Source organism: Pleuronectes platessa, chromosome 10 (genome assembly GCF_947347685.1).
Source record: "Pleuronectes platessa chromosome 10, fPlePla1.1, whole genome shotgun sequence".
Classification (NCBI taxonomy): domain Eukaryota; kingdom Metazoa; phylum Chordata; class Actinopteri; order Pleuronectiformes; family Pleuronectidae; genus Pleuronectes; species Pleuronectes platessa.
The window spans coordinates 22659314-22686303 of record NC_070635.1 but is presented as its reverse complement, the minus strand read 5'-3'; the positions used below and the strand labels follow the sequence as shown (position 1 = coordinate 22686303).

Sequence of the window (26990 nt, the reverse complement as noted above, 5' to 3'; positions counted from 1 at the left end):
GCTGACAGCTTATTCGCTCTTATCACTCCTGTGGAGTCGCCCGGCATGATCTGGACGCCTCCCCCCTTCCTCCGCCCTGCATGTACACGCTACGCCCCCCCCAGCCTGCCCGCTGCTCCACCCCCCCCCCCCCCCCCCCCCCCCACACACTTCAGCCCACTTCTCAGCGCATGCAGCCACGGGGCAGGGGTGGAAGGACTGGAGGGAGCTGGGGAGGGGGAAGGAGGGAAGGGGCAGAGGGCAGAGAGGAGAGCTTGCAAAAACACGGTTAAAAGATCATGAGAGCCTTTTGGTGCCTTGGACGCCCTTATCTGGTAAAACTGGGGTTGCAGTAGTTTAGTTCAGAGGCATGAGGGAAGGATCAGTTGTGGTGTGGTGGTTAGGGCTGTGTCCTCACAGTTTGTAAAATCCATGTTCAGACGGGGTCTTTCTGTGTTGTTTCAAAGTTTCACAAAACACTTCCTCCTTTGATATCTTCCTTAGGAGCCACGTTCATGTTCGTGCGCACATACCGCACAAAAGCTCTCGCACCAATGGTAAGCGCAGGGTGCGTGGTAGCATCAATAGTTCCGGTGGCGAACATTTAGGCTAAAAAACACTCCACTAGAGCTGAATGGAGGCATGTTATGTATTTTTCTGTTGCTTTATTACGTTTGAAATAGGAGTCACCAGTTTCTTCAATTCTATTGGATTTGGCTGCAACACAGTTTACCCCTGAAACTCCAAAAGTGATTGATGGACTCAAACACTTCACCCACCCCTCCATCGGCATGGTGTTGAGTAGATAATGAGTGAATTTTCATTTTTCTGTGAACTCTCCCTTTAAGTGTGAATGGTTGTTGGCCCTATGATACGCAAGTTAACCTGTCCAGGGTTTACTCTGCCTCTTGCCTGTAGCTGGGATTGGCTTCAGTTTCCCCCATGATCCTCAAAAGGACAGGCCATGGAAGGATGGAGGGTATGGTATAGTCATATTACAGCAGCTTGGACAAGCGGTTGCATCCAGGTGGTTCAGTCCACTGTAATGTAGTAATAATCACGGTCCCTCATTTTGATTCTGACTCAAGACTTGACACATTTCATTACTGTATTTCTCTGCTTATCATCGGCTACTGTCAGAAAGTCCAACACATGGTTGAAACGATACCAAGAAAGTATCTTTTTATTCAGATTTCAGAAAAAGATAACAGTAGCTTTTCAACTTTCATTCACTCACATGAAATTCAAAAATGAAAGACAAAACCACATTTTCAAAGATGACTTGATTATTTTCATTTATTCAACTGTAGGTCAATTTTTCTTGTTTTGAAAGTTCCCCGAATTGTTGAGGTCTGGGAAATGAGAAATGGATGAGTTTAAGGTAAGGTTCCTAAAACCCTTGGTTAAGGCTGGTTGTGGGGGAAGAAAAACGCCAACTCTAGTCCTGAATCAAAGTGGGATGCTCTACTTGGCCCCTCCATCATCAGACCTTCACACTTTTACTTCCCACCTTGTCGTAGCACACTACTTGACAAAAATTGTGAGCTGCAAAATCTCACAATGTGAACAGAATTCACCGGGACACTTGGCTGATTCAACGTTATATATTAACTGACTATCGGCAGGCTTTGGTTAATGGACTCTTTCTCCAACCATGACAACACCCTGCCACCGATCTGCACATCTCTGTCACCGTCACAACTTCACAACCTCTACCAGCTTTTTAATGAGACTGGCCGAGTTTTCTGTTGACAGGGCACCTTCTGCATAAAGAACAGAAAGAAAGAGAGAGAGAGAGAGAGAGAGAGAGAGAGAGAGAGAGAGAGAGAGAGAGAGAGAGGACGATGGGTGGATGAGGAGAAGGAGTGCAGCATGAAGAGGAGGAAGAGGAGAGCAATGGAGAGTGGCGAGGCTTTCTGAGCGGAGCAGGAATTAACAGGGCCCCAGGGACGGCCAGATCAGAGCCAGGGTCCCCAGAGAGCACTTACCACAGGGGCCCCCCACGCTTGTTACAGCAAGGCAGGGGCCACTAGGGGACTCCCAGGGCTACACTTCACAAATGTGAGGCTGAGTTCACAATGCAAGATGGTTAAAAGGCAGACGGTCAGGGCGGCTGGGAAGGAAGCACACCGCAATTATGTCGCGCTTTGAAATACCCAGCGACGAGAGAACTCGAGACATTACACCGAGCTCAGATATGTTTAAGATCAATTTGGGAATAAATCCTTGCAAATGACGTGTTCTTCTTCTCTGAGAACATTATGCTCAAAGGCTAACTCCCATGTAGGGTCTTTTTAGAGGCCTGAAATGCCAACCAGACCACTGGGGATGAGGAAATTAGCCAATAATACGAGTCCTGTTGAATGACACAGACACCACCCATTGGCAGCGCCATAAATTTGTGGCTGCAGTTCTTCAGTGGCACAGTCAGGAGTAGTATCACATCTAATCCAATATCAGAGACACTAAAACCCAAATCCAGCAAATGACATCACCCCAAGAGTTGAGGTCGCACTTCCTCGCTGTACATTAGGATAAAAAAAAGAAGTGGGACACAGAAGAAAGTAGAGTACAGTAGACGTGACAGGGGGTGACTGAGAGGAGAACTTGCTGCAAAGTAAAACTTTGCTCATGCATAGAGATATTTGACATTCACGTTTTAGTCACGTCATTAGGACGCAAACACACATGGGTCCATTTATAAACATTTCACTGACTGACGATAGTCCAAGGAGAATGGAATGTAAGTGTAATAAACCAAAACAGAGTTGTGTTGCAAGAGCAGTCGCTGGGATCCTTCTTCATTAAAAATCGGACTCATCTGCCCGGAGTCTTTTCCTGTTTTTCTCGGTGAAACCATATCAGACAGTTGGTCAAACTGAGGAAATCTGTATCGAGTTTCCAGCAGTGTCAATATGTAGTTAGTTGAAGCGACAGGATGGGGCCTCGCTGTGCTGAATTAGAAACGGATACGAAACACATTTGTTGCCATTCAACGGACCAACACATTTTCAACAACCTTTTGAAATGGTGCAAAATAACATTTGGATCGGCTTTGGATTGTAAAAAAGAAACGGATGGAATCGATTAACGGTGGTCAGGCTGGCGTTGTTCTTTCCTGGGAGATGATGTTAACCATGTTGTTGGATTTAAAAAACAAATAGTGAGAGTAAATAAATATCAGAGGCGATGAATTGAAGACAATCTGTTTTCTATTGTTTTTAGCCGTAGCTGCATGACTGTAAGTTTGGTAGTCGATTAGTAAGTTTGCATTAGTCCAGAGACAAATGTCTAAACAACAATTTAATTAATTATTAAAAGTTGTATAAGCACATTGTTTTAAAGTAAGGTGATGGCTACATTTTCATCTAGCTCAAGCTGGCATTAGTGGTTTAAGCAAACTTCTTGGTGCACTCTGCTGGATTCAAAATAATAACATTGTGAAACATTTAATTTGACCAATAAGTGATCTGCCCAACATCGTTTTTTCCAATGTGCATCATTTGAGCTTGTTGCTCAAATTCTTAAGTAAGATGGTGATGATGGTAAACCTGCTGAACGTTAGCATTTTAGCATGCTAACGTTCAGCAGTGGATTCTTGTTTTCTACCTGCAGGAGACATGACACAAGCTGCAGGTAGGAAGTCTGTCTGTTTGGCCTTAGTGAGGATAGGGACTGTGGACGGTACATAAAGACAAGCAACCTGTCTCCTCCCACCATCTTTCATTAGCGATCAGCAAGGTGGATTCAGCTTGAGTCAAGTCTCAGCTGTCAATCATGACCTTTAACCCCATATTTTATAACACTACTTATTAGAACATTAACACTTGAACACACAGTGGAATAAGACAGAAATCATCATTGATAATAATGTATTTAAAGTCCACTTTTACTTTTAAGTGTGATCCATGTCACAACCATTAACATGGAGAAGGTGGGGTTTATGACCTGTACTGTGGCTGGCTACGTTCATAAACCCCACCCACGTGCAGGATGCTTTTGCTTCATTTTTGGCTTCTTTTGAGGCAACATGTCGTCCATCTTTAGTGTGTGATAAGGAAAGTGACAGAGGTTAACAGTAAAAGACTACTTCCTGTCCCCTGCTTTTGGCCACACACCAAGTGAATACACAGCATGGCTGAAGCCTCATAGCCAATTTATTTCCTCTAGCTGGAACAATTAATACAAGAGCTTTAAGAAGTATGTTTATTACTGTCAATGTCATGATCAGTATTCCTATTCACCGCAGGTAAAATGGAATGGGGGACAAAGTGAACCCAAATATTTTTAGAATTCAAGAGGAAAAAAAAATGACAAGCCAAACCTGTATTACAGTTTTACTTAATTATAAATATGTATTTTTGCTTGAGTTGCATTATCTCCAAGTGTTTGCCATGTTGGCATTCATTTTATTGTCTCTTTGCTCTATTCTGTAAGACTTTTAATGCTGGAGTGACCCAGTTTTTTTGCCTAATGGAGCATTAAAGTTTCACCTTATCATGAAATATTTTCAATCTTACCATTTTTTTCTCCCTCTTTATCTGTCATGCTGTTTGTTTTGATAAAATGAATATACCAACAGAATTAACCCCTATATGGCAGTGCTGACATGAAGCAGATGGCTTCAGCAGCTATGTGGAAAGGTGTTATCGCAGGCTGACAGTGAAGATCTGCTATTTAAACCGAGTGGCATGCTGGCGCAGGGTAGCGTGCCGACTTCTCAGAGTCTCTTCACGTGCATCCGACACTGTGAGGGCCAGTGATATAAAATTGAGGACGTCAAATTGTTTAATTCAAACGGAGTGGATTCAAGAAGTAACATTTTTCTTACCCTCAAGAGGTGTATATCATTTTAAATATTGTAAACCTAAATGGAGGAGACGCCAACCTGGAACAGTTTTGAGAGCATTTCAGCTCAATTCTATTTCAAGTTTCTCATCCATGATGAGCATGCTGTTGAAGAAGCGATGCTTTGGTAAGGGCAGAGGGAATAGACCTCCCACTGATCCACTCTTTGCCCCGTCATTTACTTTCCCGTCTGCCCGAGATACTTTGTGTTTCACGCGGTCTCTTTTTATGCTTTGAAGTGATATTCCTCAGTGTTGTGTGCCTAATTAAAAAGCACTTATAGTTGTTTCTAGTTCAAGGTTGAATCATTGCTATCTCGTCACGGTGAGGCTAATCAGATCCCTTTTCAATCACTGCTTCTCCTTAATGCGGTGCTGCGGACTGTCAATGGGACTGCCTGCCCGGTGTTTTTATTTCATTCTTTTATGGGCTATGGGAAAGCTGCTCTGTGAGGGAATAGTTCTTGCCATTTCGGGGGGGGGGGGGTAGGGATGGGGAGGGCTGTCAATTTGTTTTTGTCAGGCGCTGAGGTGTGTGTTGCAGGGACTCTATGGCAGAGGGACTGGGGGGTGGGCGCTGTGCAGGGATTAACATGATCAAAGACACAAATGCAGAGCCACATAGGCAAAGTAAGAGAAGGGGAGAAGAGTCATGCAGGGCTCCCCACACACCCCCCCCCCCCCCCGGCCCTTTTCCCATAATAACTCCCATGGAAGAGAGATGAACCGTAACTGAACCGTGGCTTCACCCGCGCTCCACCGCGGCCTCGAACCACACTATCGATTCACCGCAACTACGATGACAAAAACAAACATTGGATAGCGACTGTACATGCAGCTGTACGTGGCCTATCGATGTAAGCGCGGATGTATGTACACACCGAGATCCGAGGTTCTGGCGAGCAGGGGCACATGTAGAGGCAGACAGACAGGAAATAAACAAACAAGTCGGGTTTAATAGAATTGCACCTGAAGCCCCGAGGACACGCACACACACACAAGCAGAGCGTATCAGCCGGCATGCTAATACTGCCAAAGGGAAGCCAAAACTAATAGAGGAGACATTAAGGAAATGATCCCCAGGCTGATATGTTTTCTATAGATGGCGACTAAACAGAATTGCCATATTTATCATACTCAGGGAAACAGAGAGGGAGAAAGAGACCCCCATCTACACTCCTGTCCCTCTCTGTTGTCCCCGGGAGAGTAATGAGAGTTGCCCCTGGGAGAGGGTGCAAGTTAGTGTTTCTGTGTCTGAGAGTGTGTATGTGAGCGCACATTTATTTGAGCATGTCACCAAACACGTACATGAGGCCCTACGCTCCACGGTAGTATTTCACAAGATAATATAATTTGTGTTTTGCAGCAAGGTAAGAAGTACAAGAGTACATCAATGTTCTTCTAAATGAAACTTATGTACTACTACCTTCACTGCATCCAGCTGTAAAGGAAAGAACATGGACAATACCAACAAACTGGCCCAGTGTTAATGAGGAAGTCAAACACTCTTTAAAAGTTACATTTCAAACATGTCTTCGTGCTTTTAAGCATCACTACCTTTGCTCCTACGTCTTAACCCTCATCTCTCCATCCCTGCCTCCCCCCCCCCCCCCCCCCCTGCCCTTTTCTGGCTCTCCAATTAAGCTCAGGCGGCAGGTTTCCATCAGCTGTCTGCTTGTCTGACGCAGGACTCCTCGGAGCAGAGGGCTGTCAGGAAATGAACTCATCACTGGGTGACAGCTGCTAATTTCTCCCTCTTCCATGTCGTACGAGTGGCCTGCTGCAGTTAATAATGAGCCATCCAGCCCTGATTAGGGAGATACACAGGGAGGGTGGGGACGCACACAATGCAGTACACAATCACTCAGACAGACATGTAGAATAATGTACAAGCTGGGGCGCAGAAAGACATTCCCATTCAGAACTAGAGAGCAATGACACACAGTGATGTGAGCGGAGGGCGTGAAGCACGTTGGTCTGTGGGAACTCACTTTGTTAACAGCATTCAGGCAAACAGCCGGCAACACACACTCACTGAGCACACGTCAGGAGCACCTGTAGGCCTGCTTATCCGTGCATTGTAAAATCAGCCAATCATGTGGCGGCAGAGCAATGCATAAAAGTCTGTAGGTCAGGAGATCCAAGTTAGGTTTGTGTCAAACATAAGAAGAAGGACAAAGTCTGTGTGACTGACGGGTCGCAGTTTTTAAGTAGTCTGTCAGTTTGGAAGGGTCTCAAGCCAAAAAAAGCCAGAGAGCACTCACTTTATAAATGCAAAGAAATGATTAGACATATATATATTTAAACAGTCCCATCATCGCGCATACAATATCTGTGTCTTGTCACTGGCTGTCAATTCAACAAACATTTAAATGTGATTTCTCACACTCAGTGGGTGTCAACAGAACTTTGGCTGTTGCTCACAGACACTAATGGAAGCTCACACACAAAACGTGACCACTGTCAAACGCACCTGTCTCTGCTGAATAGACCGTGTGAGCTTCTCAATGCAACATGAGGCTGGGAGCCGGAGACAAAGACAGGCTCAAAGGCAGACGGGTGTTATGTGAAATTACAGGCTCCCTTCTCTCTGTGTGGCTGTGGACTTCACTGCTCCTTCACTTCTCTCTGGCCTCACCTCTCTCAACACCCATCTGTAATCCTCTCATTTCTCCCTGCCCACTCCTCCACTACGTTCTCACCCGGCCTACCTTCTCACTCTGCGTCTGCTGCGCGCGTGTGTGTGTGTGTTAAAGGGATGATCTTTTGATGCCCTCAGTGTGTATGAGTGCTTTCTCTCTCTACTTTCAGCGGTTGGCCATTGTGTTTGCAGCCGTCATACTGCTCTCCCACTCACTCCATCAGAAACCAGGCCTGTGCAGGGGCCTAAATGAATATTGATTCTCCCTCTAGTGCTGAATACTGCTGGGGGGAAAAGGATGAGTGTGTTGTACACAATGAGCAGAATGGGCCTGACGGGGGGAGAGAAGAGAGCACGACGATTAGGATGATGGTGATCATGACGACGATAATGATAATGTTGATGATAATGATCGTGTTGGTGATCAGAAGGCATGATGGGAGCCATCAGTTGAAGCATGTATGTGCATGTTGCTTGTATGATGGCGCTGCTCTGTACACGCAACCGTGGTGTTGATGTGGAATTGTGACAATAAAGGCAAATAAAATCTGGACACAGTCGTTAAAAATTAGGTTCAATCTTTATTGTGACAAACTTCATGAATGTTTTTAGAGGTTTTTCAAATAATAACGTGTTTAAAAAAAAAAAGCTGAAATGGATACTTCTTCTATTTTGTCGCACATAAAGCATCTACAAAATCTGTTTCTTTCTTCAAAATCCATCCAATTATTGGTTTGTAACTGACATTACACTTATCGCTACAAAGAATGGAAGGGAAACTAAACAAATTAATCAACAGAACAGGCAAAGGACACATGAGCTAAACTCTATAACAGCTAAATCAAATTTGAGATGATAAAACACAAATGCGTCACGAAGACTCTTTACAGAAGATGCATTTTCATTTAGAGTGAGCCAGAATATTGGAGGAAGAAATGGTATTATTAAAGTTGTTAATGCAGTCAATTAGCTCCTATGCCTCTTTCCTTCACTGATCCTCTAAATAAAAGGAGGTTTAACCTGAGTTTAGCATAGCCCAACAGAAGAGAGTAAGACAACCGAAAAGAGGAGTAGAAAAGAATCGAACTGAGTGAAATCAGAGGGAATGAGGGAAGAGGAAGCGTGAAGAGACTGATTCCCAGACAACAATTGGGCCTAACGCAGGCCTCATCAGGTTTCAACAGGAAACTGTAGGGAAATAACTAATCTTTACCTTCATGACTTCATCTGTCTCTTCTATCCTTCCAGGACTAAATTATGAGGCGCTCCGTCCAAATACACCACCATCTCTTCTGTAGCCTGCTGCTCACCCTGCTGCCCCTCCCCCTCACCTGACCCTGCCTCTCCATACATGGTTCCCTCCACCTGTAAGGTGCAATTGTCCAGCTCCGTCACAATGTAGTGAGTGCCCTCGTCATTGACGATGACTTGGGTCAGACCTTGCTTCATCATCTGTGACGCCGCCAGCTGCAGCACCTCCTGCATCTGCGCCTGGCTGCTCTGCTCGATAACCTGAACCTCATCATGCTCCTGTTTCACCTCGCCCTGCTCGGCCTCGCCTATCTCAGGGCTCAAGACCTCGTGAATGACGGTTTCCTCTCCTTGCGCTTCCTGATGGCCCATCTCGCTAACAGCGTTGAGCAGAGCGTCCAGGGCTGTGGACGACTCGGAAAGAATGTGGCCTTTTCCCACAGCTGTAACCGCCATCCCTCCTCTGGCAACGGCCTGCAACTCCTCCCTGGCCTCGCCCGACTCCAGCACCACAAACTGGGTGCTGTCTCCCGCCAGGTGTGCCCCGCCAGATGCCACTTCCCTTCCCGAGGCGATTACTTGTCCGTCCTCGGTGATGTGCAGCACCTCCGCCACCTGGCCAGCCATGGCCAGCGTCTGCAGGGTGGCAGCAGCCGATTCCTCCAAGGCCTGGTCGATGGCCACCTCCCCGCCGCCGTAGCCCTGGATGATGATGACCTGCTGGACTTGCTCGTCGTGTGCGGACATGTCTGATGAGCCCTTCCTGTGCACAGGAGAGCCCATTTCCTCTGCCTCCACGAATGTGGCCCCCTGTCCCTTCAGACGACACTCGAAGGACTTGGACACAATACCTATAGGAAACAGAGCAACACATTTCACATTAGATTTCATATTTTGGATATTTTAACGAAACATTTTCAGTTCTTAACTGCTATGAAATTAAATCATTCCAAAACTGCGCAGAGAAATGAGGAGCTCATAGCATTTGACGGCTTCCTGTATTCATTGTGTCATTTACAACAGACAACCACAAAAGACAACAGGAGCTAAAATGAGATAGAACAGCCTCTAAACTCAGTTTGAAGTCGATCTGCCAAGTGAAAATATTTAAATGCGAATATCAGAGGGAAATGGTTTTAATGGAAAGAAAGCCAGGACCCAGGGAAGTGCTATAAGAGGCTGTTATTGGACACAAAGCTGTATGTTCCTCTCTTAGTCCTCTGAGTAACCACCACTGTTCAACTTGCCGTGTTTATGCATCAGACGCCATGTGGAAACAAAAGCCATATAGAAAACTAAGTTGATGTAAAAGTTGTTATAACACTGCACATATTCTTGTCACTAATGCCTGAGAGGAGACAGAATATGGAGATATTAGGCTGGCGGAAGAGTGTGGTGAGATACGACTGGTGCTAATTGAGCCACACTGTGCCCTCTCAGATCACAGGTTGCCATGGCGTTTCCAAGGTGATAGGAACAGTGTTAGAAATGCCATTGTTTGAACAGCGCCTGCCTCAGACACTTGTAGGCTAATCTATGCAGAAAAATGGGAATTTGAGACAGTGAAGAGGGGACTTTTTTCACACCTGGGCTACTCGGCACACATGAACTTACCGTACAAAAAGCTGAAAACACATGTTTTACTGTCACTGGAAGAGCATGTGGACATTCATTGGCAATGTTTTAGTTTTAAAGTGTGTACTTCAAAGTTTGAAGATACTGAAACTCTTTCCACACATGAAAGCTTTCAAAATTCTAACAACTCTCTCCAAAACCTCACCTCTTCAGGAAATAAAACAGCTTCTCTTTCCCAGAAAAGTTGACATATTGGGAAGTGCGAGGTTTAACCTCAAGGGGAGCAACAAGATCACACAGATCTCACAGTACATACAGGAACAAACTCATCAATCATTGATATTCCTATCTCCCTCTGACATTTAATGTCCTGCTTTCACAAGGTTGACATTGTGATCAGAAAGTCAGAGCTGTGCTGCAAACAGTCTCTGACCCGGCTGTGCCTAGCTCTCAAACCAACACAGGGGTGTGTTCACTTTAACTCGGACTCTCACAATAAGCAGAGCTCACCGGCCATTGACAGTAAGTCTCTAAATCCTCTTCAGATACACTCTCAAATGTTTGTACATGTATCACTGGAGGAAACAGTAAACACTTTATCTGTTCACAATTGTCCAACGACAGAGTCAACTGTTGAGACCTGGACAGATACAATTTGCAGAAGTGAAGTAAACCTAATTCAGAAAATCTATAAAAGTTAATAATTCTAAGGGTATGCTTTTATTTTGGTTTCATTGACATCTGATGAGAAGACAGGAAAAAAGGTACACACACGCACGCATGCACACATATGCACCCCCACATACACAGACACTTCTATGTCACTTTCTACTACTGCGTATTACTCTCTGTGTAGTATGAAATAAGGATGTTTCAAATGTTAAAAGACAAACTACCAAAAACATCACTGTGACTCCGCAGTTCGAATGCAACATGTTGGTGTAGTAAATCTCAGTTCATACATCTGCAACACCAGTGACAGGCAGAGTAGTTAGTGTGTAGAGGGAGGCTGCAGGGATGAAGACAACCAGAGGAAGTTGACATTCTGAGCAGCAGAGGTTACCTGTTTACACAGAGCTACAGGGCCCATGCTAACTGCCTACGCCAAAACGCTGTGAGCTGAGAGGTCTTCTGCAGAGGACCATAACTCTCTGCTGAATTACCATAAAACCTATTTTTATGTGCATGTGTGGTTGTGTGTGTTTGTGTGTGTTTGCATGTGTGCGCACATGTCTACCTATAGTTATGAGGGCCAATTTTGGTTCATCATTGTGGGAACATTTTAATGTTTCGAGGACATTTTGGCTGGTCCTCACAAATTCAATGGGCTGTTTAGGGTTAAACTAGGTTTAGCTCAGGGTTAGGCATTTGGTTTTGACGGTTAAGGTTAGGGTAAGGGGCAAGGGAATGTATTATGTCAATGAATGTCCTCACAACTATAGACTTGCATGTTTGATTGAATGTGTGAGTGTTTGGAGTTAACGTGCATTCTAGTGTGTGACCTCCTGACTGTGTATATATTCAGCTTGGTAAAGATCAGTTTTACCAGTTTGTAACAAACATGTGCGAATGCGTCTTTGTATTTATGTTGTATGTATGTTTCAATATGTGGGTGGAATGTTATGCTCAGGCTTCACTAGTGTGTGTCAATACAATATGTGATGCTCTATATATATTTGTATGTATATGTGAGTCCCTGGTTGTGCTTGCTGATGTGTGCGCGTGTGTATGTGTGTTTGTGTGTGTCTTGTGGGGGTGGTAGGGCTATGCGTTGCCTCTGTGTGTCACATTAGCCATGGGGTGCTGTCGGCGGGGCCCAGCGACGGCCCGCTGAGGTTTATGGAGTGTCACTCAGTCGCCTCAGCCGTGAATCAAGTTAATGTTGCAGATCCCATCTCTTCAGTTGTCCTGCGCTCCCGGTGGAAGAACAACATTTGAACAGCGTGATTTGGCCCCGGCGAGAGGCTGATGCCTGTTTAATATGTGTTTTCAGTGTTCTGACTGACTGATTCTTTTAACAGGAAGTGCAAGAGACGACGAGAGAGATAGATAGCTAGAGAGAGAGAGAGAGAGGCAGGCTGCTTTATTGCCTGTGATCTGAAACAAGATGGAGGCTCCCTGAGAGGAATAAAACAACAGGAGGAAGAAAAGGATGCGGAGACGGGCGGTGATGTCATTTTTAATTTCGTGATGATAGGAACGTCTTATCCAAAGTCTGACTGTGACTAACATAAACGTCAACGGAGGGCATAGTGTATGTAGAGGACATTTGACTTTTTATATGAACTTACTGAATAATAATTTTAGGCACAGATTTGAACATTTCTAGGGACAGAAGTGGAAAAAGTGTGAAAGGACCAGAGAGATTTGTTGTAAACACGCGAGAATGACATTGAACAGAATATTTATGGTCAGTTTAAGACAATTTAATTTAATACTTTTTTAGAAGCCACAGGAGCCCTGGAGCCACATGAGACATGCATGGTATGATCTACTTGTGTCTTTAGATGAGTTCATCAGCTGAGTCAACAGTGCATTTAAAAATTACGAAGAACAACCGCAATCCAGATCATGGCTTGTGATTGTGCGTTTTAAAAGATTGTGATAAGATTTTTGGGGGGAAATTGGCCTCTACTGTTCCTCTTACAATAACAAAACTGTGTGGTCCTAAAATCTACATGGTTAATCTTTACGCACATTGCAAAGATGCAACAGTAGTTGAGACTGTTCTAATTCCTGCGTCTGTATGACTGGACTGTACGGGAGCATAGCAGTGATGGGAGTGAATTTATTCTCCAAATGGGATAAATCCTAATTAATGGACCCTTAGGTGTTCCCTGGACTGTAGTTTGATGACCGTCCGTGTGGTGGGACTCTGTGCCTCGGCCCAGCTGGTGTGTTTGTGCTAGTGTCGGGTCAGTGCGGGAGTCTCCCTGCTCAGTGTACGGTACAGATGCAATTATTGATCAGTGAATCAATGGACTGGCCGGTGGCAGGGGCCTGGGGCCTCTAAGTGGCATTACTTCAGCTCGGAGAGACCGCCAGGGGAGCGGTCAGACAGCACTTACCAGCAGTTAGAGAAATTAACCTTAACACCGAGACACCAGCACACACACAATCAATTACACTTGCTGTAACACAGGTCAGCTCGCTGTGAATGGAAGCTCACTTTCACATGCACATGTAATCAGGCCAGCTCGCACACCCAGACGTCTTATTATACTTGTGTGGACCGATTGTATTCATTCTCTAATCCCTGAAACGAAATTGAACCCAAGTATTAATCTAAATAGCCACCACTACAAACACTCAATTGTTCTAATAAGTATTGTCGCACAAAAAAACGCACACACTCTAAAAGACAAAGAAATCAGTGTGGATAGACACAACAGCAAGCAAAGTCAATTATACTGTATCAAACCATAACAGAAGAAAGGATAAAAAAAAAAAAAACGTGCTTATACAAGGTCAGAACCATGAAACATCCATAGCGTCTGATCGGTTCTGAACTACAGCATGAAACCCTTTACAATCCCTTTACCAGCCGATTATCTTCAATTATAGATACGAAGCCAGCGCCTTAAAAAGTGCTTGATGGAGACCCCTAAACCTGACACACATATGGCTGTTATTTGTGGGGTGATTTTTACACATGAGGTGATCTGTGTGTGTGTCAGTGGTGCAGGCTTTTGAAGGTGACACTGCTAAGTAGATAAAGTGTCAGTTCAGGGTGTATCCAGGTCACTGGGAATGGCCTGCACATGAGAGCATGGTGTGCGGTTGTGTGCTTCTACACGTTTTTAGGTGTTTACAATATAAATCTCTGTGTATCTAACCTTTTTTAGTGGATTCTATGTAACGATGTTTAGATTGTTTTTCTTTACTTTTCTACTTTTAATGTGGCTTCAATGATTTCATGGATCGTTTACTTGTAAAATATATTTATTCTTTTAAGAAAGTGCTTATCATATGTATTATAAACTTATACGCTCTATGTTGTTTTTTTACAATTTACTTGTATGTGTATGTGATTTTCTTTACATATTCCTGCAGGGTCTGTGTATATAGAATATTTAACATGACATAGATTTGCTGTGGCTAGGCTAATTCCCTTTTCATGTTATATAAAGGGACAAGAGCTATACTGTATGTGAAGTTTATGTGAATGTGACTGTAAACATTAATTGAGATGCATAAAGTGTATAAAATGTATTCAATTTTGATTTAAATTCAATTAAAACAAAAGAGACAATCATCCATCTGTATGTGTCTATTTGAGGAGGCGGTCAAGCCGTGGACACGATGACCTTATCTGCCTCCCTCTCCTCCCCGGTGAGGCCTCAGGCACAGCTGCATGTGCTTCCTATGTGTGTATGTGTGTGTCTGCGTGCTTGCCAGTGTGTGCGCACCAACTCGCAGGTCAGCTGAGGTCTGCCTGGTGATGGCTCTACTTTGTCTGGTACGGACAGCCGCTACTGTCACCTTTACAAACGCCATGAATCAACGCCATGGAGGACAGGCCAGCCGACCAAAAAACAACCAATTATACAGCAGCCAGATTGACACCGGGTGGACAGGACGGAGCGAGAGAGATGAAGACACACTGAACACACCCCAAGGACGAATAAACAGAAGAGAATGAGGCCACAGACTGACAGAGGGCCTGTTACACTGATACAGTGACTCTGAAGGCCAGTATTAATCCACCAGTGACTTGAAACAAAAGTTGAAGAAAAGAGTGAATATCTTTAAGATCACATTATCACACAAATGACACAATACTTAATACAGACACAAAACCAGTTTTTGCTAAAATCTTCTGGTACATAGGAATTTATTCATTTTATGTTTTTGGTGGTGAAGTGTTTTAGTCTCTTTAATTTGTTTATTTAGAGCCACCCACTCTGGGAGGAGAGTTTTGGTCTGGCAGGAAAGCTTCACGTCTTAAACACAGCTCATAATGTGTTGTTCTACACGTCCTTTCTTTGCAAGTCAAGGAAACATGTAAAATCTAGATTTTGAGAAATGGTTGCCAGACAATGTTTGCAATGACAACGGTTAGATTATTTTGGAGGGAAAACATAATAATACAAAGAATATTAAGGATTTTGGTTTCTTGATACGTAAAAAACTAACCCTACAGCTATTTTAGTAGTTTTCAAGACAATACAGATATTATTGTCAGCACAGGCTCACATAATTACGTGTGTGTGTGTGTTTAATAAGGGAAAATATCCAAATGTGGTTTTTCTCTTGTATCATTGCAGCAAATATATGTTTGATTCTGAAACAAAACAGAAAACTATAATTTGTCGAAATTAAGAGTAAATATATAATCTCTCTCTCACTCTCTCTCTCTCTCTCTCTCTCTCTCTCTCTCTCTCTCTCTCTCTCTCTCTCTCTCTCTCTCTCTCTCTCTCTCTCTCTCTCTCTCTCTCTCTCTCTCTCTCTCTCTCTCTCTCTCTCTCTCTCTCTCTCTCTCTCTCTCACACACCCACACCCCCCACGCACACACACAGTTGAGGCAGTGGTCAGAGGAAACACAGGTAGGTGACTTGCTCTCAGCTCTTTTTCTGCTGACAGAGGATGACCCAGTGTGAGTATAATCTGGTCCACACTAACTCTATCTACCTCGTGTCCCCCAGGTCTGTGCCCCCAGAGAGGGAGAAAAACAGGGAGGGAGAAACTGAGAGAGAAACCAAAGGTGAAGTGGAAAAAAACTAAATTGTGGAAACCATCTTGTTTCATTCTTTCATCCTTAGCATCGTATTCTCTCTTCTGGCAATCAGGGTAGTAACAGCATGGCAAAATCTAAAATACTAATAATAGTTTCTACAAAAAAGAAATAGTATTAATAAAATAATAACACAAGCATCATCTGATGTAGCCTAGACTTAACAATAGTGGATGCATTCACACCGCTTAAAAAGAGGACACACGTTTTAATTTCATGGCAGAAATAACTTACAAGAACCCAATTGGGTAACAATAGAGAATGTTACAATACATTTAATGACAACTAAAGATCAATGTTCTCCTTCCACAACACGCGGGTTGCTGAGAATGTATCTGGTTGGCTAAGGATAAAAAAAACTAAAAACGAGCAAACACGTGGGAGGTTGTTACAGCGGCACAAAGTGTGGCTTGATCCGCCTGAGCAGGGCTGCCAGTGAGAGGGCGTCTGATGCTGAAAGGCCTGAAACACCTGACGACTGCGGCTTACATCACCGATTATGCGTCCTAGAAAAGCATCAGAAGATGCATCATTTCAACTTTACAAATGTCTAACCAGATATGACTAATGTATTACTTTTGGTTGGAGTGGCGCTTATTTCCCTGATGCTGTAAATCACAGCAGCTATTTGCGCTCCTCAGACGAAGGTCAGAAATGATCACAGTGTGATGGCCAGATGCAAGTAAAGGGGGGAAAAAAGGGATGGAATAGAGGGAGGAGGGAGGAGGGAGGAGGCATGCGTGAGCCTCATCCAATCATCCAAGAGGGGAGGTTGACATATGAAACAATAACAAAGATCCCAACACTCTTCCTTCCTCATATTCCCCCTGTCCCATTCTCCCCATTAGGCCTTCTCCGTCTCTCTCGCTGGCATGTTTCCTTCCCCCTCTCTTTCTCTCAAAATCTCTGTAGGTGGACCTTTGATTGCTTCTTTAATTAGCGACGTCAGGCAGCTCCGTGGATTTACAGGGGATGTCGAACTTCTGCAGATAATTACATGCCCTTTTCCTTTCTCTCCACTGCTCCATTCCTCCCTCCGTCCATCCCTCCATCCTCCTTTCGCTGCCCCCCCTCCCCGTCTATCCCTCTCACTCACTCTCCCATGATTTAATGATTAATTATGGATGTGAGTTTGAGAATAAAAGCTCTTTCGCTAATCAAAATGAAGTTTACCCCCATTCTCGTAATTACAGTGTGAAGATGATGTTGCTGATGTCTTTTTGTTGCCAAAGCCTGGCCCGCACAATGATCTGAGGTCCGTCAAGGCGGATGAAATGAGTGCTCGCAACACAATGGCACGCTTCAGAATTTTCTAACAACTGGGTGGAGACATGAAGAGAGTGTGGACTGGATTGGGTCAATGGATAAAGAGAATAAACAAAGAATAAGGAAGCAGAATGATATGAAAGATGTCAGTTGAGAAGCTTAAAAACTGGAACACACAGGCATTGAAGGCCAAGTCTGACTTCAGTCATCATTGAGGAAATCTTTTCTTTATCCAAAGCAATAAAGACTTTTGAACTGCTATAATTACTTCTATTCTCATATAATCTGTGGAGGAGGTTCTCTATTTATTGATACAAATTATGTGGTTTGTTGGTTATAAATGGTTTGTTAAATGAAACTGTCTGTATCCTGATGGTGTCGGACAACATTTACAGTGGACTCACATGTACGTGTTGCGTTAACGCTTCACAATGGGCATGCCTGACACTTGGTGCCAGAACGATCTTCATAACAACAATAGTCGTACCACGCTATCTTTCAATGCAATAATAAAGAGAAAAGCTTGGAAAGTAAAATCAACAACCAGATGAACACACACCAGGTTAGTAAGCTACCTCTGCCTCCTCTTTCATTTTACCATACTTTGACTACCTGGTATCTGAACACAAGGCAGTTATAGGGGTAGTTATAGGGTGGTTAGGAGCTATAAAAAAGGCCCAGATGAGTACAGCACCAGTGGCACACAATGCACTATTAGCTTCTTACTCCCTCTTAAATTGTAAAACATACGTTTAAGGGTAACTTGGCGCAGGATTTATCTGTGGATTTTGACGTTTCACTGACTGATCAGACCATGTGTGGGACGTGTGAAGTCGAACTTTACAGATGGCGTCTAAGAAGAAAAAACATTTTCCACCAACTCCACAAAACTGCGAGATTTCACTTTGCCAAAGAACATGAAAGAAAGCTCGATGGATATTGGCAGCGCTGTCTTTGGTCAGATGAAACCAAAATAAATTTGTTTGGATCAGATGGCGTCCGGCATGTTTGGTATAGAACTATCCAGGACTAACAGAATGAATGCACAGTTCCATTTGTGAAACACAGAGGCGGGAGTGTGCTGATACGGAGGCTGCGTGACTGCAAAAGGTTTCAGGGGTGATGGAATTTATATTTGGCACTATGAATACAAGCTTTTATCCAACAACAGAATGAAAAGATGACTCCCGGTACCAAGAAGTTAGTCAGGAGAGGAATTTACCAACATGACATTGATCATTGGACTTGAATCCAACAGATACAACTTTGGGGTATGGAAGGCAGAGCAAAAGCAGAACAGCAGCAGAAAAACAGCTGTTGCTGAAGAACTGTGAACATCTCTCAATAGGGTTGTGTAAGAGAAGAATCATCTCTTTCTGAGGATTGAATCGATCAATTAAAGTAAAGATGAACATAAAAGATTGATCATATCCACCTCATATCATACTCAGGATTTTAACTAATTTAACTATGCAGTATTCAGTTTATATCTGTGCAATTTCAATGACATAAAGGTGCAATTTTATATATATATTTCTTTGTGTTTATATATCTTGTGTTTTTTCTTTTACTGAGTGTCTGGTATTAATATCCCTTTAGCTGCTGGTCTTCCCCATAGTGGGACTAATAAAGGATTATCTTAAATGTTGGCAGCAGTGACTTTAATATCTTTTATGGTGGTTTGATTAGTCAAAGGTTTAGATTTTTCTTATTAACTGGCATTCGATTTGGGTTAAAAATTAATTCAGTTGTATTAATTGGGCAGCATTTTTAATTACTAAACATTTTAGTGACAGTGAGCAGGGATGTACTCAGGGGTTTTGTTGTTTACTGTATATGCAATCAGCAGAGCTACTTGGTTCAGATTCCTTTTCTCTCTGCTCATCTATCAAGCTAAAGTTACTCTGTGGACCAACTACACGTCGATGGCAATGCAACACATTAAAGAGGGATTCCAGCAATTCAGTGTTGCACTTCCATAAAGGGGAGAGAGCAGAGGTCAAGCTGTGTTAAGCTCCACAAACACTGCATTATGCATATACCTCCGCGTACACATTAAAGTTAGCACTGCCAAACCAAGGTGTTAAGATGACTGATTTCTAAAGGGAGATAGAGTAAAGGTTCGCTGAAAATAGAATACATTTTGGTTTTATACACTGAAAAAAGAAATGTCTGGACCGACTATAAAATCACTTCAGTTAAAAGCCCCCCAATGAATTGAGTTTGTTAAAATCTAAATTAACAAGTTATCTTGACACATTTGATACCTTTTATTTGATATGATAGATTATTTCTTAAGGTTGTTAACAAGTTTCTCTCCTTCATTGTGTTCCTGCTTCTTTGGTTTGTTATCATCAGCTGAGAAAGTTACTCAACTTTACATTTACAACAACATCCTGAACGCCAACCAAATCAAAGCCTGGCTATCAGCGTAGTGTATCCAAACAGAATATAGCATGACAAGTCCCTATTGTTCCCTGTTAGGAGACTCACACTTGTACACAACACACACGCACAGACACACAGGTCTGTTTAGCTTAGTCTCCGATCCTCCCTGCCATATTTACTGGATATTTACCTAACAGAGGCATGCTGGAGATATTTATCGCCCTGATGGCTCTATATATAGGGCTGAGAAGCTCGGTGAGAAGAGAACCAGGCGCGGTGGGAGGTTGCTTCTCTAATCTCCATCTTCAGGCTGACAGGCCTGAGAAGGCCCTAATGAATGGCTCTTTTCATCTGCACGCCTGTGTGTATGTGACAGTATAAATATTTAGCAATATTGGAGTCAGCTCATGATTTTACACAGATGGAGTGATTGATGGCTCAGCCCCCTGACGCATGCCAAAGACCATCCTGGAGATGTTATATAAACCACCACAGCCTCTCTCTCTTTCCATCATAATCTCCATCTCACTCACTCTATCTTTCACACTGCCTCCTCTTCTCTCCGCCTCCTTCCCAGCTTGTCTTCTCACTGTTGATCCGCCCTCTGTGGCTCTGCCAATTTGCTTTAATGTTGAATTTCTATCATACAGTGTGGTGTGTATGCGTCTATAAGACAGGCTACATCAGAGGAAAACAACCTGACAGGGAGGAAACTCGGAGGAGATGGCATCAACATGTTGCAGTAAAAAACAGATTTGTTTTTAAACCTTTTATCAAAACATAATCTCAAAACTGCACTCTGAAACAAACGTTAGATTCTAATATCTCATTTTATTTAATTCATTTTCTTCTTTAAATTTTGTGTTTGACTTTCATCCTTGATTATTTCTTTTAAACATCTTTAGAGCTTAGTATATTTTACAACTTAACTTTTTTGTGAAAACTTTTTGTTTAAGGGATATTTTCTGCTGCATTTGAAGAAGCCCTCAGTTTGACCTCATCTTTTACCCCCCATACACAAATAAATACACACATACAGTTAATAGAGTATGCATGCACTCACATGTCATCTTTGTCAGAGAGAAACCAGACTAGAGCATGCAGGGATTCACGCACATGCACACACAAACACACACACACACATACACTTTGCTCAGTAAGTATGTTACTGCTCTCTTCTAATAAATGTGTGTGAGAGGGTGTGTATTTGCACTTTGGCTTGGTCATACTTGTGAGGACGCTTGGGGGAATGTAGAAATTGTGGCTGGTTGTCATAGTGATTTTAGGGTTAAAATCAGTTTAACAGTTAAAATCAATGCTTGGATTAGAGTAGTGGTTAAGTGAAGGTTACAATATTGGTTAGGGGTCATATATGTGGTTTTTGGTTACGGCAAAACTAAACCTCCATGGAATTAATGTATAAGAATCTATTGCATTTGTGTGTATGTGTGTGTGTGCGTGTAGTGCATAGCCTCTGCATATCCAATTAAACTAAAATACAAGAACAAAATCCCTGAACAAATATATGAGGACTTTAAGGGGGATGTTGAAGATGTATTAACCTTGTAATTGCCTGTGTAAAATATGCCCCCCTGGTAATGAAATTTCCGGCTTTAATTTGAAAGAATTGGGGAAATATCTTCCCTTTTTTGCCATATGTTTTCTCATTTAATTGCATTCAGGACTTCAATCTCAAACACCCCCACTGCTTTTATGTTGGGACCGACCAGCACTGGACCGCCACATCTATTAATCTAACTGTCTTTTATCGGAATTAGCATTCAAATGTGATCGGTTCCACTGCGCCTTCGCCACCGCTTGTAATTCCAACAAAATCCACTCCTATGCAATAAGTACAGTGCCCTTCAAGACCACTACCACCTCCCCCTCACATTGAGAGGTATTGATTTGTATTTGTTCTATAATGAGAACAATTAGTCTTTTTCCTGCCCCCTTCATCTATCACCTCCACGTTGCTGGCTCTGCCACCCAGCCAGCCTCTGTCTCTAAACCTAGCTGGAGATCTGTTCGCTGGGCAGAGGACACCACTGTACCCCCTCTGCATGGGAAATAAAACAAGCCCAAAGGAAGATGACTGAGGACATTTCACTCTTTTCTAACTAACTTCTACCTTAAAAAAGTATCTCTGGAAAACACTGCATGTTTCTTTACGGCATCTGCTTTCAGTGTTCGATTTTTATTTTCTCTGAATATGAACATTTCATACCAGAATTATTTATTTTTCACCTCCCTTTTTTTCTTGACAAAACATAAAAGTTTGGATCAAAAAATAATTTAACTAAGACTTGAAGTGATAATAATGACAAATGAATACATAATTTATTAGAACTAATTAATAATGAATTGATTCTTATCTATCAGACTGGGTGTCTATCTCTCACCCATCCACCAGCCTGACTCTAATTGAAGTGGTCGGGAGAAATTGAGCAACCTAAATCCAGTGTGGCTGGTGTTAACATGCATCATAAAATGTGTAAACGCAATAAAACACTCATGTCGAATCCATTAAGGATGCTTTAATTTCCGCTGTGGCAGGTGAGTGGCAGGCAGGACTGACTGACCAGCAGTGATCAGGAGACTTTAGCCTCTATAAACCAGCTGATTGACAGGGTGATTTGTGACCGGCTGACTGTATAAGTGGCTAGCTGCTTTCTCCATGTAGCAGGTTGTGCCTGTATACAAGCACCCATGAGTGTATTTGTGTGTGTTTGTATGTGTGTGTGTGTGTGTGTGTGTGTGTGTGTGTGTGTGTGTGACGTCAGGTTCTATTTCAGCCGTGGCCGGTGAGGAATGAAGCATTTGAAAGAGGCCATTTCTCTTGCCGCGCTGCCTGAGCCTTACTTACCCTAATGATGTATAATAGCCTGCAACTACACTTAACCTGAGCATTACTGTGGCAAAGACTGAGTGGAAGAGTCGCACACACGCACGCACACACACACACACACACACACACACACACACACACACACACACACACACACACACACACACACACACACACACACACACACACACACACACACACACACACACACACACACACACACACACACACACACACAAGCACACACATAAAGGTCTAGCTTTTCTGAGGATTCTGTTTACTAAAGGCTGTGAGGGCAGGAAACAACCTGGCACGTCGCAAAATGAAAGACTCACAAATCGCACTCGTTCAATTCCAATCAGACCCTAAGATGAGTATTAACATTGACAGCTGTATCCCCATTTTCTCCGTGATCCCCGCTCACACTTTGCTCTGCTGCTGACTCATTCTGGAGCTAAAAGCTAAATGATACAAGCAGTTAGCATGCTGCATCTGTTGTCTCTTAATTAAACTCATTTTCCTGGGTGCCTGTATGTTCATACATGCTATATGGAATCTGGCACTTTAACCCCTTTCACATTCATTAGCGCAGATGAGAAGAAGCTCATCACTTACACGTGTACTTCATAAGTGACTGAATGAATGTGCATGCATGATGTGTGTGTGTGTGTGTGTGTGTCTGTGTGCAAGACAGGTCGGAGACAGTGGAGAGACAGTAAATGACAGAGTCACGTGAGGCGGCTACTGTATGAAACCTCAGATCTAATCAATAGGAGTGAGGAGGACGCCAGGCGCCAGCCAGAGGGTCACCACTCATCACTCAGGTCAGTGGCGGACACACATATGCATGCACGTACACACACATATAGGCATGAACGAGGAGGGCACTGCGCGGGGCACATTACTAGACAGGACTATGAGGCAGTAGAGGATGGGTCAGAGAGAGGTTGAAGCACATAGCAACAGAGGGGGAGCTGAATCGATGGGAGAGATTGAAGGAGCTCCGTAATACCAGAGGAGTCACGGATGTCCAGGATACAGCTAAGCAGGGCTAGGAGACAGGTCAGGGGGGTTAAAACAGCCCCGCACCGCAGGGAGGAGGCATCGACAGGCCATAAAAGAGGTGAGGGAACAGCAGATCTGACTGATTTTGATGCTCATCATGGCTGAATGAAATTGCGGTCACCACACAATATCGTTAGTGTAGAAGGGAAACAGAGGTGATGAGTTCCATCAAAATGACCAGAATGTGGCTGGTAATTAACATGGTTGATAATATGGCAAATGAAGCCGGCTTATTCCAGCGTTTGAAACATGAGATATCCTACTAAGCTGCGGGAGCACATCTGAAAGTGGGGCAGCAGAGGGGTGCACCACAGCGTCTTTCTGGATGTGTGGGAACGTTGTGTGTTCTGTGGGGGCTCTAGCAGCGGAGAGACACAGACAGAGAGATGGACTCGGCCTGGTGGCATTTAGCCCTGTTCTATAATGACACTGAGAGCTGGGAAGGAGACGCAAGCGCTGTTATTGAATTATTGAAGGTGCACGGTGAGGTATAAATCTGCCATGGAGATGCCATAGGTGCACAGAGGCCACCGATACACAGCGAGGCTGCCGTGACAACTGCAGGCTTTGACTTGCTGACCTTGAGGTTGTTAAAACAAGCTCTTCGTCAGCTTTTCTGCAAAATATGTTTACCTCGTGAGGGGGGGAAAGAGAGAGAGAGAGAGAGAGATAGAGAGAGAGAGAGAGAGAGAGAGAGAGAGAGTGAAAGTGTGTGTGTGTGCGGTGCTGACATTGCTGGAATAAAGACAGCAACTCCATCAATTCTTTCGGATTGTGAGACAAAATAAAAAAGAGGACACTGCAGAGGGAGTCATAAAGTAACTACCAACCTGTACTAGCTGGGCTCCAGCCAGCTTTTACTACAGTGTAGCATCATGATGGAGAACAGAGATTAAGTTCTCAGGACCGCAAACAAACATTCCAATCATGTGAAAGCAAATGGCGCACACAGATTAAAAGAGAATGGTTGTATGTACAGTATGTACCTGTAGCAGCTGCAGCCTGGAACCCGTGCATCAACCACCAATTACTGATGGTTATCTCTTAAATAAAAAGAGACAGAGTATTGCTACATGTATGAAGACATCACTGTATGAGATAATTCCCTTTTCTTCCTTCCAGCGGAAAGATTTTCACCACACGCACCAACACATTTTTATTTCCATTATTATTTCTGTATCTCTGTACAGATAGGGAGGCAGTGTTTCTCAGCTCAGCAGCCTCCCACCTCGAAGAGAAGACACAGAGGCTTCCTGAAGAATCAAGGTTGTAATGGACTGGATGTGTGCGCACGGAGGGACGGTGTGATTACTGCACATTACAAAAAGGTTAAATGTACATTTGCTTATTTCGATTTGCGTTAGCTCATGTATGCATATTTGTGCATGTATGTCATCTATGTGTGTGTGTGTGGATTAGGTGGGCATGTGTGTCCTGCATGAGCCCTGTAGCCGAGGGGGGCACCTCTTCTTATTAACATCATCAGTCTGCATCATTACGAGGCTGCCTGGGTTGGGCAGCAGGTGCTATGAGAGTGCCAGGGTTACAAACGACCACAGAATCGCTCCTTGAACACACACACACACACACACACACACACACACACACACACACACACACACACACACACACACACACACACACACACACACACACACACACACACACACACACACACACACACACACACACACACACACACACACACACACAGGCTCAAAACACACACAGACAGACGAACCCCCCCTTTCAAATCCCCAAAAGGGATGTGGGGTGTCTGTGTCTATCTGTTATCCAGTGGGTTAGCGCTCTGTGTCTGGGCAGGTTTCCACTGGGGGGGACGGACTCCATCCATTCTCCTGACAACAGGCCGATGATACGCAGCCGAGAGTGGGAGAAACTCAGCTCAGAGCAGGGGAGGGTCCGCAAGTCAACCAAAAAAGCATTACAGGGGCTGTGTGCGAGACAGTGTGCAACTAACTGGAACATGTACACAACACAGTACTGAAGAAAAAAAACGTGATGCTCCGGTGCAGGTGAAAATAAACACAGGGGTTACATGGGGTTGATACTGGCCTTTCAATAAAACATGTAACATATTTAAACATACAACAGTTGACTAAAGGAAGTTTGATTTAATTTGTCCAGGTTCTTATATATCCATCTTTAAGAACTAAACAATGCATTATTGTTTGTACTGGTCATTGTCTTGAAAAACTGTGTTTTATATTTGTTTTATATTTGAACATTGTCCTGTTAAACTCTGTTTTTAATGTATGCATCTTTGCAAAATAGGGTTCTATGAGTGCGGTGATATTGATTCACCAAGCTTCACAGCACTTCTCACAAAGAGGAGGTGAAATACAAATGGACGGTGGAACAATATTCTGTGTGGTATGACATGCTGCCTCTTTTAAAATTGAAAATATTGCTTGAATCCTGTGAGGACCACAAATACAATTAAACTCACCTCAATGGTGTTTGGGTGGAAGATGAATAACTTTGTATCTGTGTCGTTGGATTCCACCAACAGTAAGTGATATGTTATGATTTTTTGAGATTTGGGTGGACCAACCCTTTAACTCTAAGTGACTGTAATGCATTTTAATCAATATCATACGGGTAAGAATAACTCTCAAGTGTTTGAGTGCATTTCAACAAATAGAAATATATCTATTGCCAAGGTTTGGAATCTTAATACACAAACAAAATGTATAAACACACACAGGAAGCTGCACATGCACACAATTGGATATGGGTACAAACAAATAACACAATAGAAAAAACAAGCACGTGGACATCCAATAAATGTGAGCATGGTTAATATGTAGGGTTTGCATATTGACAGATGGATATCTCCTCCAGTGAAGTTAATGCTGATAAAGTGCCCTGTGTTATTATGGCGTGTAACCAGAGAATGGTAATAAAAGCTATATGAATGGGGACTGGTCTGTTTCTCAGGCGCCTTTGTGGCACCACCCATGACACCAAAGATGTGTCAAAGACAACAGACACTCAATACAGTGCTGTGCTGCTCTACCCTACCTACTGTTACGGATTATGTAGCCAGCGTGCGTTCATTTAAGATGTACACATTGATCTGGCATTGACGAACCATTTCGTATTAGCCAGGGTTTGCTCTTTACAGCATCAAGGGCAATCAGATGCAGTGCACTGCATCCGGCTAAATTGAACTTCCTATCAATCCAAATGTGATACACTCAAAGTCATCCTACTCCAGTCACTCACTCACTGGAGGGTGACTCTCAAATAAACCTGAGCATTTGAATCTGTGCAAAAAGATTTTTTTTTTTTTAAATATTTTATTGGTAAAAAATATTAAAAAGTTAGTTTCTGTCAAATTAACCCACTCGAGTGGAAAAATCAGTTTTGGTG

At 43.3% G+C, this 26990-nt stretch overlaps 1 protein-coding gene and 1 long non-coding RNA gene across 2 annotated transcripts in view; one reads left to right on the top strand and one right to left on the bottom strand.

Moving 5' to 3' along the window:
• Positions 1-8106: 8106 nt before the first annotated feature.
• The window catches only part of znf407 (zinc finger protein 407), a 147990-nt gene continuing 129106 nt past the window's right edge, over positions 8107-26990 (bottom strand). The window contains exon 10 of the mRNA XM_053433083.1: positions 8107-9569. Within this exon, the coding sequence (XP_053289058.1) occupies positions 8704-9569 (866 nt within the window). The 3' untranslated portion in view covers positions 8107-8703. The remainder of the gene's footprint in view (positions 9570-26990) is intronic.
• On the top strand, positions 10718-25191 carry LOC128449781 (uncharacterized). The gene is made up of 5 exons (XR_008339911.1): positions 10718-10815; positions 15813-15839; positions 15939-15997; positions 23224-23353; positions 24785-25191. It is a non-coding gene; the product is annotated as an uncharacterized LOC128449781 (long non-coding RNA).